General features: G+C 39.5%; 1 protein-coding gene across 2 annotated transcripts; it reads right to left on the bottom strand.

Moving 5' to 3' along the window:
* Positions 1–380: 380 nt before the first annotated feature.
* On the bottom strand, positions 381–7,834 carry cd9r (CD9 molecule related). Of its 2 annotated transcripts, none has more exons than XM_085453539.1 (9): positions 7,713–7,830; positions 7,345–7,456; positions 5,361–5,466; positions 5,160–5,257; positions 2,890–2,964; positions 2,695–2,796; positions 2,338–2,433; positions 2,142–2,225; positions 381–1,053 (listed from the first exon to the last, which is right to left on the bottom strand). In XM_085453539.1, the coding sequence occupies exons 2-9, from the start codon at positions 7,408–7,410 to the stop codon at positions 964–966; spliced, it is 717 nt and encodes a 238-aa protein (XP_085309665.1). In that variant the 5' UTR covers positions 7,411–7,456; positions 7,713–7,830; the 3' UTR covers positions 381–963. The 2 variants fall into 2 exon arrangements, with proteins under 2 accessions (XP_085309665.1, XP_085309664.1); XM_085453538.1 differs by lacking the exon at positions 381–1,053 and adding an exon at positions 1,513–1,883 and having other exon boundaries at positions 7,713–7,834.
* Between the last annotated feature and the right edge of the window lie 9,394 nt (positions 7,835–17,228).

The following is a 17,228-nucleotide window of genomic DNA, read 5'->3' as shown; positions in this document are numbered from 1 at the left end:
CAGTTTGACCTAAAACTGAACCTCTCGGGTACCTGGCTGTCTTTTTTGCTGTTCTTGTTTTTTGACCTGCTCTTTGGCCCTCTGCAACCTCTACCAGAAATCTAAAAGGAATGCACTTCTTAACAATACTCTAGTATACAGCCACTAAAAAGTAATGTGAAATTGAAGCTCACATTAGAGCGATGACACCCACCATGCTACACCTTGCTGTAATTGGACCTCTACTATAACAAAGATGATACACTGACTCCCTTTTAACAGTCATGACTCACCATATCCAGTGACTTTTACTGTGTGCAACAGACACAAACTATTAGTTTTAGGGTCACATGAAGGGGGAACGATTCTCAAAATTAATAATAATAATGAAAATGTGGAGATTTTGTCTTTTTTTTTTTTTTTTTTTTATTCTATAGACTGCCTCATTGAGTTAAGCTGATGAAACTTGTGTTTTTTTGGTACAACATCTGTACTGCACAAGTGTGACCATAAATGTCCTTGCATCGGTCCATCTCAAGCTATTTCATTTTAACCAGATGCATCTTTCTGCACCTTCAGCGTCCGTATGCTCATGGCCACGTTGTTTCTCTTCCCCCTTTAACGTGGCCCTAATACTCATTCATAAATAAACAGCGTAACTTTTCAGGAGAAAAAATGTTTAAAAAAAAATAAAATTCATGTTTTACCAGCTGAATTTGTTAATGTGTTCTCATGGCTGGGTTTGGCCACAATAATCTAGAGGCCTGTCAGGTTAGTGCACATGTTACAGGATTTATTAAGCTAAATGTCTAAAAAAAAAAAAAAAAAAAAACCCCCAAAAAAAACACCTTTTAATCAAAATATGGTTCTGAAGTAATGTAATCATAGCTAAAGGAAAATATGTAAACACTGATGTGCTGCTTGTATGTAAAGCAGTGGCCTTTGACAGGAAGTGGTTAAGGGTGTAAAACCCTAATCCGCCTCTTAGTACACATTTGAGTAGTACACTGTCCTCTCCTGATGGGCATTCTTGAGCTGGTTCAGGAGAACTATGGCGCAGACCATGGCCATCATCTGTTGTGCAGACAAAGGAGGAGGGCAAGTAAAGAGCAGGGATGGGATAAAGAGCTATGCAATGACCAACCCACTACATCATCCCGAGAACTGAACCAGCAACAGGTGAAAGAGTGTGAAGGAGGCTAGACCTTCCAGCCACAGCAATCAGATAGCACGCAGCTACAGAAGTGTTTGAGAAAGTGTGAGAGAGAAGTCGAAACAAACAGGACAAATCCAACCCTGTTGATATACTGGCCGTGTGTGTTTAAAGGCACTAAAGTAAAGATTGAAGAGTTGACTAGTGGTGGAGGGAATATTCAGAGCGCCAGAGGGTTTCTTATACTGTTTTGCCAGCAAATGTCAATCCTTCTGCAGATGAAGCAACTTTGGTGATTTTAAAAATGTGAAAACTCATTTGCTAAATGCTGTGATCTGCTGTCAAACCTGTCAACTGTAAGCTGAGTTGTGTGTGTGTGTGTGTGTGTGTGTGTGTGTGTTAGGTTGGATTTCTCCTATAACTGCTAATGATAAAAATTTGAGACAATGCTGAGAGCAGCAGATAGAGTATGTGTAATTCACACTAAAGCAATGTGGAGTAAAATCAAAATGGCGAGAAAAGCGCAGTGAGAATGAAGAGTGCACTAAGCATAAGCCACAGGGATGTTGGCTGCGCTGAGAGGAGTGAAAAAGACCGGCTCCTGGTCAGCACGTGTGCTGGTGACTACTTCATGCTGAGCTGGCAGAAAGTTAGCCTGAGTAGAAGTGGTCTGAGTCAGGATAATGTACTGAGGTGTTGAGGCAGAAACGATCTTTCTGCTGAGGGTAATGCTGCAAATCAGAGCAATGAACTTTGGAATGATTGGGGAAATAAAATGAGAAGAAAAAGTTCGAAAAGGGAGGGGAAAGAAGTATTTAAGAGAGAAGAGTGCAAAGTGATTAATGTATGGCCATTGACATGAACAACAATATAGAACCTTTAGTACTGTGTATAGACTAATAGTAACAGGAACAACAGACTGTGCTATCTTCTTCCCTACTATTTGTAGCATTTGCCAACTCATTTGAAGCTTTACTTGTTGCAAAGTAAACATGCATTATTTGCCTACCAGGAGCACTCCAGTTCCAACGAAGATGCCCATCATCATTGGTGCTTTACCGATAAAGACATCTGCAATGACGCCAGGACAGCTCTGCAGGAAGACCGAACAAACTGAGCATCTAGTACAGTACAGCTGAGTGAAAGAGGTAAAGCAGTGGTGGCAGGACCACTGTAAACGGCTTCATTTATTGGCACCAACTTACATCCATCTTGATGCGTTCAAAAAACCCATCTGGTTCGGGGCAGGTCTGCTTAACGAGCTCTATTATGGAGACGCCAGTTAATCCACAGCAGTGAAGCTGCAAAGCAGGCAGATGAAGGAAGAGGTGAAGGGAGGCAAAAAACAAGTCTTAAACACTACCCTGCGCAGCCCTGTGGAGAAACTAAACACCTTTACTGCTTCCACAGGAATTGATGGAAACAGCTGACAGTGATGTCTTCTCGGTGTGTATCAGCCATATAACTTGTATGCATAAAGCAGAAAAGACTTGAGTATACAGGAAGTAAGAGTTAAAATTTAGTATTAGGTAAAAATGAAAAACAGCAGCTTATATACGTACAGTGTTGTGGATGAAGGTGAGTGTGACAGCAATTCCTGGGTCTTGATTGGCCACATAGATAGTATACAAGCTAGCATAGAACTCGGCAAACCTGAGTCCAACCTTTAACATGAGAGATCAAAACACAATCTTATGGTCAGGACATACTGGACACATTAATTGATTTTCATCCCTTTTATCAGTATTTTCTCTCACCTCATTGCTTTTAATGTTGACAAGCACTCCAACAACAACTACCAGTGTAGCCAGTATGGCCAGAAGGGCGGAGAACTGAAGGGACAGGAAGAACTCTGTTAACTTAAACACTTTTAAACACATAGGAACAGGAAGTGAAACAGCTTTTCCAGTTTTATGTGGGTGCATCAAGAGAAGACGAGGCTTAACATTGCAGTAAATTCTAACAAGGACCTGTTTCAAGCTTGACTAAATGTTCAAATTCCCTATCCCTTCCTTGCATCTGGGATTCTTCCTGCAGGTTTGATACAGCCTGAAGATTTCAGAGCAAAACATTTAACTGGTACTGGACATCCATTAATTTCCTTTAACTTTAACATCCTTAAAAACCAAGAGGGCTTGACCCGAGGATGTAATTTACAGTTAGGACACCGTACATTTGCACAGCAAAGGGGAAAAAAACAGCCAAGAAAACAGAGGTCACTGTGTGATTATTGCCAGTTGCCTGTTTCGTCAGCGTGATTACACACAAAGTTACAAAATATCCTCTGTCAAGGCCAACTGGGCAATACACTTCACACGATGCAATCAAATGTTCTGTGTATCTGAACCTGGATAAAGGTCTGAATCAAAAGGCCAAATGTTTAAGTGGTTCAAAAACCTCTGCATCATATAAGATGCTCAAAAGGTGCTTGCACACTCCTGTGTTTCAGACCTCCCAAAAGTAACTACAGCTTTCAGCAAGATGTGAAGAAACAAATTCTGCAACTTTATGTGCAAAACATCTGCATGTTGTGTTGAAGAGACATCAACTTAAGTTGAGCTCGAGCTGTGCTGTACTTTTGATGTAATACCAATCTAAACCAAAAGATGGAGCAGTGAGTCAGTGTGGTCTTTTGGGTGGTTAAAAGAAATAAACGACCAGATTCTTTTCTTTTATCCAGCTGGCCAAACTTTCTTATCCATATGTTGGCCTTCTGTCTTTAAAAGAAAGCAATTAGCTAGCTTTCTTGAAGTTCCTAACTTCGGTCATTGAGGCTAACAATTATAAACCTCTTTTAATATTTAAAGTCATGATATTCTAGTGCATGATCCAAGAATGGAATTGCACAATTCAATGCAGTTGCGCGAAGACCTTGTCTGATTGGTGGGGTTGGGACAGTTTTGCATTGCAAATCTCTAAACCTTTAGCCGTGCAGCTCCTGCAGACCAGAGACACACGCCAACCTTTCTGCACTCTATTTCTACACTGTGTTTAGACTCAGATAGGATAAAATATTTGCACTCATGCTAAAAACCTTAGTAGGCTTACTGATCTGGCAGCAATAAGGGGAATCAATGGGGAACCAACTATATAAACAGAACCAATAATGACAGTAGCATCAATAAAAACAAAGCTTTTGGTTTTTACCACAATGCTACGCTCGGCTTTTGTTTGACTTTAAACAAAGTCGGCTTTTAACACTTAGTATGCCACATGATGTTAACCTGCCTTGTATCTCATATCATCTTAGACTATTTGACTGATGGAGGGAGCAGAAGCTCTGTAAATAGCCGTCCTTCCTTCCTTCCTGTTTCATTGTGTCATCGATGAATGGAGAAGACTGAGTACTCGGAGAGCAGCTTATTAATTACTTTCCTCTGGCACTCTGACTTGTCTCTGTGGTTCCACAGAAATTATGTTGTAACAACTTGTTGAACTTGATGTACACGTTAGAATCAAGGATCTGATCTGAATAACGACTTTACACAGATTTTACCATTTGCACCAGCATGTAGGTGATGCATGTGCTCTAACATTTAAGCACCATTTCCAGCATTCACCTTAACCTCTGATGCTGGCACTGGGGTGGTTTTAAAACGTTTCACCGTCTTCCTGTTAAACACAGATAAAAGCCTGAACAGTAACGTTAAAATTTGCCATAAAGTTAATGAATAAAGGAGTCCTCCAGGAAGCAGCGGGGTATTTAAGCTTGTTCTGAACATGTCTTTGCAGGGCACTTCTTGTTCAGGGCGGTTTTTTTTAATTTTATTTTATTTAATGACTCCTAAGAAACGAGACCAAATGGGATTACTAGGGGTATACTAAACATTACTAACACATTTTTGTTTTGGTTTCTCTGACTAAACCTAAAAAGCAACCTAAAACTTTCCCATAACAGTTAAAAGGTGTAACCACTGTGCGACACAGGGTTTTGTGTTCACAGCACAGGAAACAGCTGGTCTGACACCCATCTTTACGGAAAAGTGAGACTGTAAGCCAACATGCATTACCCATCAAAACAACTCACCACTTGCAGAGCGCATCTCTTCTCGTTGCAGGCACCGTAGTCTCCAAACATCACCACAAACAGCATCACTGCCCCGAGAGCGATCAGCACAGTCACACCTGTTAACAAAACGGAGCGGGAAAGAGGGCCGTTTCTGTCTGTTAAATATGCATCGGAGCAAAATGTACCATCGTGATTCTTCGACCTAATAAATGCACCGACCCATAACAAATGCGCTGGAGCTTAATTCCTCCACATGGAAGATCGCTCTTGTGTTGTCGCTGAACCTCAACCACAAACCAAGTCCAAGGAAGGCAAACCCCACCACCTGTCACATGAGGAAATAAAACCAGGACAAAAGTGTAATGAACAACATTCTTGGTTACTTTCACATCTGGTTACTGAAATATAGGTTTTTAGGGTCTATATTTATAAACCATGCTGTGTGACAGATGAGTGTTTTTCACACTGTGCAGAACAGCTGGCAGAGGGGACAAACAACCAAGAAATTGGCATTTCAGGCATTTAAGACAGCTTTCTTCTGATTGGCTGTCCCTCGCAAGCATAACATTTACACGGGATGTGGGCGGGACTGATGCTGTGATGACCACATTAAGGATTTTGCTCTCGTTGATGTCATACAGAACCAAGAAGAACAGTTAAAATAGAAAAGTTAAACCATTTAGTATTATAGTATAAAGTATTATTTAGTATTTTATCCAATACCATAATGTTCTCTCGCTTTGTTTTTTTGATTGTCAAGCATACCAACACTGGCACTGAAACCTGCTACAAATGTTGCAATAAGACAGAGTTTATAGAATTAAAGAAGTTGAAAATGTCGCAGTGATACCATGTTGTATCAGTCTTTTTGTCCGGCACTCAAAAGATTTTATTTTTAAATATTTACATTTATTACATATAATTTACATATCGTGTTTCATAGAAACATGTTTCAGGTCTTGTTTGGTCACAGAACGATGTGATGGCTAAATGAGGCCGACAGGATTTTACTCACAACTCTGGAAGTGGTGTCAGGAGACGAGGTGGAGGAGGGTCAGAAAGAAACAGGTGAAAGCTGAGATTGAGGACATACCAGCTTTTGAGGAGCCTTAGTGGGGACTACATGATTCAAAGTCTATTATGGACTTTGAAGTATAGTGTAAGCTAAGACTCTGACGTGGTGGCATTTGGTTTCTCAGTTGCTGCACAAAACACCGAGGTGTGAAGGGTAATCATCTATCCGCGGCAGCATTGTTCATGCTGTTTAGGAAAGTTTTCACTTCTTCTTTTCAGACGGCTTTATTCTTCTTCCACTCATCAGAGATACTGCCTTATTTTAAAGAGTCTGTACAATTTAACCTCACATTTCTGAAATCCCACTAAATAGCTAAGAACAAAAATGAATTGGTGGGTCTTAATTTGATCCCATCCCATACAACTCCTATTTTGTTATTTTTGTGACTATTAATACACACACACACACACACACACACACACACACACACACACACACACACATACATATATATATATATTTCAAAAATTAAATACTGTTGGGTTCCTATCAGCTTATAGATGTGCCAAGCACACAGTTTACACTGATGGTAAAGGTGATTCCTGAAAATGAAAGTAACCTCTCTTGGTATCCTAAGAAACGAAACCACAAGGAAACCTGGTGTTGTTCCAAAAAGTGATCGTGTGCAAAACAGTCTACGTTTCTACGTGGGTTGTTTTTTTTAATTTTGTGTAATGTCTTTGCTTATATCAGTAAACTAACTGTAGCCAATGTGATTTATGGGATTATAAATAAAATAAATGACCTGTTTTGTAAGTATCTGTAAGACTCTTTTATTGTACCCACATTGTAACCATTCCAGTCCAGACCACCTGTAATATCTTTGGAGAACTATTGTTATATTTATTGCAACTTGAAATGTGTTTTACAGATTAGAGTCCAACAGTTCATTAATAGAAGTTCAAATTGTTTGGCAAATACCAGAAACCACTTTTTGGCACAACACCCCTGTTTCATCGCAAAATTACAACTTTTAATCCTTCATGTAAAAAAACAAACGCCTTTTTTCTGCCCGTTTATCTCAAGAATTGATCACAAAACAGGCGAAAGAAAACGAAAGCCATGCTTGGCCTTTCCCTCTACCCTCCCGTAATTAACCACGCAGTATTAAAATCGAGCCGGACTTACCGCGAAGATGATGTTGAAAATGATGAGGATATATTTGCAGAACAAGCCACATCCATCCAGAGCCATGATGATGATGATCAGCGGATCGTTGAGCTGGACACACGGTGAAAGTCTGTAAAGTGCAAAAAGCAGAATTCCCTCACCACTCCGAGCAGGCCTGGCAGATTATGCGCATTTAAAAATACAATACAAACGTTTTCTGTGCTGCTGTGTTAGTTTCTACTATTTCACTCTATTTAATCCGTTAATGCGCATTAAGCAGCCAGTATTGCGTTTAAAAGGTTTAGTAGTCTTTTTGATTTCAAATAGATCACAGCGTGGCAGAAACGCTCGCTGCGAAATCATCTCCCAAACCAATCGATCAATACCTTTATCGATGTTTGTCTGCCTGATCGGTCAGCTCAGCAGGTGGGAAACGAAACAACTAAATCTTGAACGCTGCTGCGTGTGGTTTTCCAAGACTCGATCTGCGTCACGCTCCGCCTCTTCGTCCTCGCTCGGTCTTCTCATTGGGCAAACCACGTGAGTGACACATGCTTTGACCCATGAGAAGGCGCAGCAACGGATCTGTTTTAGAAGAAGAAGAAAGAAAAGGAAACTTAGGGAGAAACGAGAGTTAAAACGACAGCGATAGTGTGATTTACGCATACCAGCAAACAGACCGTGACTGTTTGCGTCATTTAAAATGTTCTAATTTTGCATAAACATAAAAAAAAACACGAAGAATAGGGATCTAAGCTTTTTTTTGTCTATTACAGTTATAATCTTTCTTATTTCTTTTTTTTTCTTGTTTTTTTGGGTGGGGAGGAGTCCCACACAGCACACGTGTGGCTTCCGTTCTGTGCACACAGCAAAATACAAAAATAATACCAAATATCTGACAATTGTGTTCTCCAGATTTTATTGCTTTATGCCACCCGTGTCAGTTCTCAGTTATCCAGTAATAAAGATTAAAGATTAGGACAAATGTAACATATGCCAGTCTAAAGAAATCTCAACCTGCTTCATTAAAGAGGACATGAAAGACGCGAAATCGATCAATGTAGAGCAGTGTCACAAACCACGGAAGCCCCAGAAAAGTGCAATCAAACGATGAGTTTATTAACACACGCGAGAAAACATCAGCATATGTCCTCTGACCAAAATACTAGTGATGTGCGGATCGATCCTGAAATATCGATTCCTCCGATACCAATCATTTATGTTCTAGAATCGATTCTCACATTAAAATATCGATATTTTAGTAATTTAGAGTAAATTTGTGGTTTATCATTAACAGGAACACAGTGGAAAGAAACTATAACATTCGGATTGCCTACATTCAAAGGAACTACTTCCTCTTCCGCCTTTCATAGTCATGTGCGAAATACGGCTGTATAAATGTCTCGCAGCCCCTTGGCGTGCGCACTCACAACAATGGCTGAGCGTAATTGTGCGGATGTATTTTACCTCCACAAACAGCTGAGCCGTGGTTTGCAATAAATGTGGCAAAAAAAGGGAGGTGTTGTGGCCATACTTGCCAACCTTGAGACCTCAGAATTAGGGAGACATTCAAAAGGGCTGTTTGGGCGGATAAATATATTTTACAGGGTTTATTTATCGGATAAAATACGTTAAATGTCACCGTTATTATTGGCCGGCCCGGAAACAGCGGGGGTGTCCAAATTCAGAGGCTGCTTCCACCTGAGGACCGGCCTTCGCGGTCTAAAGAAAGCCGGGTAGTACGTCACGAGCTCCCTCGGTGGAGTGAAACTCTGCCGTCTGCTCCTTGCTGTCTAAAATATAACCGGACACTGACGTAAACTCTTCTGTTTAATCAGTTTTCTGTTTGACGTTTATTCAGCTGTGTGAAAACCCCGGAGGAACCCTCCCGAGGGAATAATAAAGTTTAATTTAATTTAATCTAATCTAATAACTTTAATCTCAGCCAAACCGATTTACTCACGAACAAATAAAACACTGAAAAAGCCAAACAAGAACATTTTTAAGTTATCAAAGTGACTTGTACATCATGTTTAACCCGAGTGGTGAAAGACCGCGGGGGTTTGAAGACGATGTGTCGGTCGGCTCAGATATTTGAAGTTTACACAGCTACATTCTCACCTGAAAATATGTTAAAAGTTTTTTTGCGACCCAGAAAGAGAAATAAGAGTGATATTAAAACTAAGTCGCTGCCGTCATTGTTGGAAACTGGAATTGGCTGGGCCGCGCTATGAATTCTGCGATATGGTTTTTCAACTTTGTTGTCCGGGTGGAAAATCTGGAGAAAGGTGGGATTCTCCCGGAAAAATCGGGAGGGTTGGCATGTATGGTTGTGGCAACATCACTAACCTTGTCAAACACCTCAGAGTAAATCATATCACAAAATATGACGAGCGTATGTTGAGGCGAACTGAAGAGGAGGAGAGGGACAGGTGCTGCTAGGGTGAGAGTCTCTCACGGAGTCCTTTAGTCCTCCAGGCAGGCAAGGTGTTCAAATAGCACACAACTTTAGTTTTTTTATTTCTATATGATGAACTCTGCATTATTAAGTGATAAGAAGAAGGTATTCTGATGTCCTGTAATCATTATGACGCTATAATTTGAGATACAATAAATAAAATCCGTTTTGTACAAAGTATCGGTATCGGATCAGTATCGTCGATACCACCCTGAATATTACTTGGTATCGGATCGGAAAGGAAATCAGTGGTATCGCACATCACTACAAAATACATGTTGTGGATACTTATAAAGCAGTGGGGTACACGCCCCCCCGTGACATTAGTCACCGTTAATCGTACATTTTTAATAGCTATAAGCAGACATAGAACTTCTCTTTTCGATAACACCTTCCATACAAGGTAATAAACTTCAAGCCCTCAGGGTCTCTGAGGCTAATTATTGACTCTGATCGTCTGTTACCAAGTAGAATAAAATATAGTAAGACACCAAATGAGTTAAGGCCTCAGGCCGGATACATTCCTAGATTATATGTATTATATGTACTGTAAGCATGCATTGCAGTTATCCTTTTATGCACTAAGCCAGACAGAGCTTGAGACCCTCTGTAGACTAATGCAACAACTCTGAATGAGCACAAATATTTATGCAATGTGTATAAAATACTTCTGGCTGTACCTGTAATAAAAGTAAACATAATAAAAGGATCCTCAAATGCAATATCAATACTGTAAGAAATATTATTAAATGAAATAATGCTGTAAAGAATGTTATTAATGCAATTATAATGATACAGATTATATGGCAGCAATGAAAGAATTTCTGTATCTCCACATTCCCTCTTTTGACATTCCAAAAGAAATGTCACCACACCTCGTGTTGTATCACTCCTCAGCCCACTCTATGGCATCTAAGTTCCTCAATGGACACTGGAACACCGGAACGACCGCTCTGGGGTCCCTACGCTTCCCATTGGGACACGAACCAAAAGGGTGCTTTGCCCACAATAATAATACAACCCACTTCTTGTCCATGTTCTAATTAATGTGCTCGGGTCACTCACATTATTCGTGGTTCTTCCGGTGGGTGTGACGGCACACCAAGTAGGGTCGATTTCTCCCACCTGGTACTTTACATTATCTTTAGAAAACTTGAAACATGTATAGTTATCTTGTTTTGGCATAAATGAATTGGCATTCTCTGCTTGCCCTATCGTGTTTGGTGCCGAGATTATTAGTTTATCAGTTAGATTTGTCATTGAGTTTTTAAGTGCGACTCAGGCTTTGGGGTAAACTAAGTGTACCCTAATTACCCCAAACGAATCTGTTCCTGACACGTCCACCCCGATTACCAGATAGAATACGCCTCCCGGGCTCTCGGCTTTAGGCAGTATATTCCATGGACCTAAGAAGATGGTGACAGGGTTATGAAAAACAGAATAAACCCTTTGAATTACTATTCCTTGCAGGCCTTCCGGGACATGTGACTGCCATCCTACTCCTGTCCAACCTACCACATTTTCCCAGGAGCACCACTGACCTGCTGTGTATGTATGGATGTGTTTGCCCCAGGAGGGGCTCCAATAAACATGACTGGAGCATATCATAGGGTGATTTCAGACCCACACATCATATGCTCTCCAGCTGCTACTAGCTCCTGCACACTTAATGACGTCACACAAATCAAACGTGAATGAGCTGGTGGATCCTTTAACATAATTTAATTCTATCCTGTTGTATGTGCTGAGACACTCATCACCTTTACCTGACACCTCGCGCTTTAGTCTTTTCACTAGAGCTGGGCGATATGAGATTTTTTCATATCACAATATGTTTTTTTCATTTCAGGCGATAACGATATCTATCACGATATGAGCCAAATAACTATATTTGTAAGATTTAAATGTGCCGTTGCTCACAAGTAAAATGTGAAATAATCAGAAGCTTGTTTTTATTTAAATATTTATTTCCCATAATAAGTTCAACAGGGTAGATGTACTTAAGGAACATGAGACTTTTTCAGATAAATAAAAAATCTGTCTGAAATCTGTCTGAACTATACCAAAAGATGCAATGCAAATAGAACCTGGAGACGCATAGCAACCACGCAACCTGTCATGTTAAATCACGCATTTTTGTACCTACTGTTAAAAATCACTGTAATAATTGTTTTTAGTGAGTTTTTCCCTCAGTTCAACCTCAGTTATGGCGGCTTTTTTAATATTTAGGCATCCACATAATTACTCCATCAAAGTGGTGCGTAATGATCATACGAAAATACGTCAAAACAGAGCAAAAGTGGTTTTATTTGCCACAGCATATCACAGCAGCTCATTGTATTTGAAAACTACTGGATTTCATAAGTTGTGCTTATTTTATAAATGGCCCGGAGAGTAGCAAATTCTCTCTTTCTACTCACTGTACTGAACCCGCTGCACTACCCACTTTCACCAATAGGTGTCACCCTTTTACCGTGGAACCAGCTATGTACAGCTCCAAAGTCAATCGCTAGAGAGATCTGTTGCAGTAATAACTTCTTTCCAAAAGGTGTCTGTATAAAAATCTCTGTTATGCTCTGTCAGTTTGCAGTGCCTTAGTCTGTGGTGACATTTTTACTGGCTCATGCTCATGAATCCACATGCAACGCACCCTCTGTCCCAGCCTCAGAAATGGATTTAAGATGTTTTAGTTTGATATATCGCCCTGTGGTCAGTTTTTGACATTCGTTTTGTTGCGGTCTTCAAAACAGAAAACAGTTACATCTGAAAGAAGATTTTAAATAAAACAAAAAGGGACAATTATATAATACATAATAATACATAAATGTAAATTGTCTGTTTTTTATACAGCACTTTTCTGCTCCACTTGCACACTCAGAGCACTTTATGAAACATGCCTCATTCACCCATTCACACACACATTCATACCCTTTTATAGTGTTTTTTAAATAACATTGACATGCATTCTCACTCTATACTGTTTATGGCATACAGTATCTGCTTTGTTGTTGTATCACTAAAAGAACTTTTGCTTAAGCAACATGAACCCAGATGGTTTAAAAAACAAAAACAAAAAAACGAATGACTACAGGGAGTGCAGAATTATTAGGCAAGTTGTATTTTTGAGGAATAATTTTATTATTGAACAACAACCATGTTCTCAATGAACCCAAAAAACTCATTAATATCAAAGCTGAATCTTTTTGGAAGTAGTTTTTAGTTTGTTTTTAGTTTTAGCTATTTTAGGGGGATATCTGTGTGTGCAGGTGACTATTACTGTGCATAATTATTAGGCAACTTAACAAAAAACAAATATATACCCATTTCAATTATTTATTTTTACCAGTGACACCAATATAACATCTCCACATTCACAAATATACATTTCTGACATTCAAAAACAAAACAAAAACAAATCAGCGACCAATATAGCCACCTTTCTTTGCAAGGACACTCAAAAGCCTGCCATCCATGGATTCTGTCAGTGTTTTGATCTGTTCACCATCAACATTGCGTGCAGCAGCAACCACAGCCTCCCAGACACTGTTCAGAGAGGTGTACTGTTTTCCCTCCTTGTAAATCTCACATTTGATGATGGACCACAGGTTCTCAATGGGGTTCAGATCAGGTGAACAAGGAGGCCATGTCATTAGTTTTTCTTCTTTTATACCCTTTCTTGCCAGCCACGCTGTGGAGTACTTGGATGCGTGTGATGGAGCATTGTCCTGCATGAAAATCATGTTTTTCTTGAAGGATGCAGACTTCTTCCTGTACCACTGCTTGAAGAAGGTGTCTTCCAGAAACTGGCAGTAGGACTGGGAGTTGAGCTTGACTCCATCCTCAACCCGAAAAGGCCCCACAAGCTCATCTTTGATGATACCAGCCCAAACCAGTACTCCACCTCCACCTTGCTGGCGTCTGAGTTGGACTGGAGCTCTCTGGCCTTTACCAATCCAGCCACGGGCCCATCCATCTGGCCCATCAAGACTCACTCTCATTTCATCAGTCCATAAAACCTTAGAAAAATCAGTCTTGAGATATTTCTTGGCCCAGTCTTGACGTTTCAGCTTGTGTGTCTTGTTCAGTGGTGGTCGTCTTTCAGCCTTTCTTACCTTGGCCATGTCTCTGAGTATTGCACACCTTGTGCTTTTGGGCACTCCAGTGATGTTGCAGCTCTGAAATATGGCCAAACTGGTGGCAAGTGGCATCTTGGCAGCTGCACGCTTGACTTTTCTCAGTTCATGGGCAGTTATTTTGCGCCTTGGTTTTTCCACACGCTTCTTGCGACCCTGTTGACTATTTTGAATGAAACGCTTGATTGTTCGATGATCACGCTTCAGAAGCTTTGCAATTTTGAGACTGCTGCATCCCTCTGCAAGATATCTCACTATTTTTGACTTTTCTGAGCCTGTCAAGTCCTTCTTTTGACCCATTTTGCCAAAGGAAAGGACGTTGCCTAATAATTATGCACACCTGATATAGGGTGTTGATGTCATTAGACCACACCCCTTCTCATTACAGAGGTGCACATCACCTAATATGCTTAATTGGTAGTAGGCTTTCGAGCCTATACAGCTTGGAGTAAGACAACATGCATGAAGAGGATGATGTGGACAAAATACTCATTTGCCTAATAATTCTGCACTCCCTGTACATAACAAGAGAGAAACAATGACTGGACTGTGCAATGTGGATTTCGGTAAGTGTATAAAAGAGGCAACATTTCCTTGTTCCATGTGGTCATAAACAGGTTGCTCTTCATTCTAAGAAAGAGCTGGATGTTTACAGAAGATGTGACGGTGTCACCATTTAGTTAGAAAAACAAAACAAAGCTACACTGTCAAAAAAAAGTTCTGCAAGTGTTTAAACCATTAAAAAAAATAAAGTAATCATTTAAAGCACAAAAAATGATGAAAGGAGGTTAAAGTTTTATTGATTTTTGAGATTATGAAGCTTTTGCCTCAGGCCTGTGTCAAGAAACATTAAAGCTATGGAGCAGTTCCAATAAAAAGTTGTGCTGTTACATATTTGAAAGATTACCCACACAAATGTCTGTCAAAGAAATTGTTCATCCATCAGTGAAAGAACAGAAGATACTCTATCTATTCATTGGCACACCTTCAAACCTGGTAAGAAGACGGTAAGAAGTAAGAAGTGCAGGGCACATAAGGAAGGTAAATAACAAATATGCACCTTTACTGGCGTAATGCAAAAACAGGAAAAAGTCCCAAAGAGCTAAGCTGTGCACAAGGAAATAAAACAGAACAGGAATCCAACACCTGAGCACAAGAAAAAGGAAGACAGGTGAACACCTTAACAAAGGGGAAAGTCAAGACTATCCACTACGTTGACAAAAGTATTGGGCCAAACTCTTTGAATCTTTGAATTTAGATGTTTTCAGTCCTGTGGCCATAGGTGTGTAAAATGTAGTACCAAGCCATGCAGTCTGCCTTTATAACATATTGTTTGTGAATGAACAGGTTGTTCTTAAGAGCTCACTGAATTTGAGTGTGATAGTGTGATAGGATGCAACAGTTGCAACAAGTTAGTTTGTGAAATTTCTTTGGTCCTACATGTACAACAATCAGCTGTTAGTGCTATTGTTGCAAAGTGGAACCACAGCAACTTAGCCATGAACTTTTAGAACGTGTTCTCGCTGAGTGCTGAGTCTATAGTGTGTAAAAATCACCAACGCTCTGTCAACTCAAAGCTGCAGAGTTCCAAACCTCACAGAGAGCTGGGCATCTTGTATGCCCAGCTCTCCTCCACTCTCAACATACCCTGGAATAGGAGCTCGAAGAAGGCTCCTCTTCTCTCAGAGGATGGTCACATAAATCAGTCAACCTCAAAGAGCAATTAATATTACTCCCCAACATTATCATATCTGCTATACATAATAATAATAATAATAATAATAATAATAATAATAATTAAAAGAATGCCAAATATATCCAAGATACTGACAGGTGAGGGGATAAACTTTCAACAGTTAAAGCAGCACATCATCTGCCAAAGCCAGTGGCCTATTTTTCATATTTCAAGTAAGCAGTCTGAATCTGTACCAAGATCTTCATTTCCTCATGCTCCACCTCTTCACCCACTTTCAGGAAATTTGCTGACAGATATACAAACAGACAAATAGCTCTATGTGTCTGATCATATTGTAATTAAAGCATGGGAAGCCCCAAGCATCCCGACAATGTGGTAATTTTACTTTTGAACACTAGGTGTTCTAGTCTTTGTGGCTGTACTTCTATTAAACTTCTCAAAAGGGATTCATGTATTTTTTCTTAAACCAACAAGTATTTATTTGTACTTCATGCTCTGTGTTGACCAGTATATCAGTACTAGTGCTGATATTAAATGGGTTCTGTGGAAACCATTCCACGTGACTGAGCGAGAAGCAGTTTGCCTCTCAGTCTAATAAACCCTTCACTGCACAAGGAGCCATTTTTGGTAACTTAAATGGACATCAACATTGACCTCGTTATGACTCACTGTGATTTCGTAGAACCAGGTGAATTTCTTCCAGTCAATCAGCAAAGATCAGGTTATGTGGCAGATAATGCAGTGAGATCACTGCATCAGCTCGATCAGCCTGAAGTATTTCAAACTTCAGCGTTTTTCAAGAATTCAGGAAACTGGGTGTTTTTGGCCTTAGCTACTCACACACTTGTCATCATCAGAGATGGGCAGTAACACGTTACAAGTAATGTATCATTGTAATCCGATTACTTTTTTCAAGTAATGAGTAAAGTAAGGGAGTGTTTTACTTGCATCTATTTGAAAGAGTGAGTGTAAACAGAAAAAAATATATCTTATTTTATATTCTGGAATATGCAGAAAATAGGTTTAATTGTCAAAGACTGTTGCATATAATTTAATTTTTGCTTGATGCAATGTGCACAAAGTTAAAAGATTAAAACTAATAAAACAAGTTTTGAAAAGAGACTTTTTTATTTGATTACATTTTGTATGATGTATTATGCAGAAAAAGTAGAATTGGGCTGAAAGGTCTATTGCTTTATTGCCTATTCAGGTTGTGTATCATGTTTTTAAAAAGTAACTAAGTAACTGAGTAACTAATTACTTTTGAAAATAAGCAGTCAGTAAAGTAACGGGATTACGTTTTTTTGGAGAAGTAATCAGTAATTAGTTACTAATTTTTTTTTTCAAGTAACTTGACCAACACTGGTCATCATAACATCAAACAGGGGTAACTTAATGAAACCCTTGCATTAGAAAAACTTAAAAGATTGTTTAATTTTTAGAAATTAGTGAAATGTGTAGTATAAAGACGGTGACCTGTTTACTTAAAATTAGCAGCAGGTATTAGACATTGACCAGACGGATCTAAGGAGCCATGATATCTCCAAAACAAAACAAAACAAAACAAAACAAAACAAAACAAAACAAAACAAAACAAAACAAAACAAAACAAAAC

The sequence above is a fragment of the Copadichromis virginalis genome, linkage group LG4 (assembly GCF_057382275.1).
Source record: "Copadichromis virginalis isolate Kocher_CV1m ecotype Utaka linkage group LG4, C_Virginalis_male_GT1.1, whole genome shotgun sequence".
In the NCBI taxonomy this organism is placed as follows: Eukaryota; Metazoa; Chordata; class Actinopteri; order Cichliformes; family Cichlidae; genus Copadichromis; species Copadichromis virginalis.
The sequence above is the reverse complement of the archived record's forward strand: the minus strand, read 5'-3'. Positions and strand labels throughout refer to the sequence as shown.

Bases quoted from the DNA above. Each gene is read 5' to 3' on its own strand.
- cd9r (XM_085453538.1), bottom strand. From the start codon at position 7,410: ATGGCTCTGGATGGATGTGGCTTGTTCTGCAAATATATCCTCATCATT. The intron at 5,467-7,344 runs GTAAGTCCGGCT...CTCATGTGACAG, and splicing joins TTTTCAACATCATCTTCGCG to GTGGTGGGGTTTGCCTTCCT. The intron at 2,797-2,889 runs GTGAGAGAAAAT...CTCATGTTAAAG, and splicing joins TCAACATTAAAAGCAATGAG to GTTGGACTCAGGTTTGCCGA.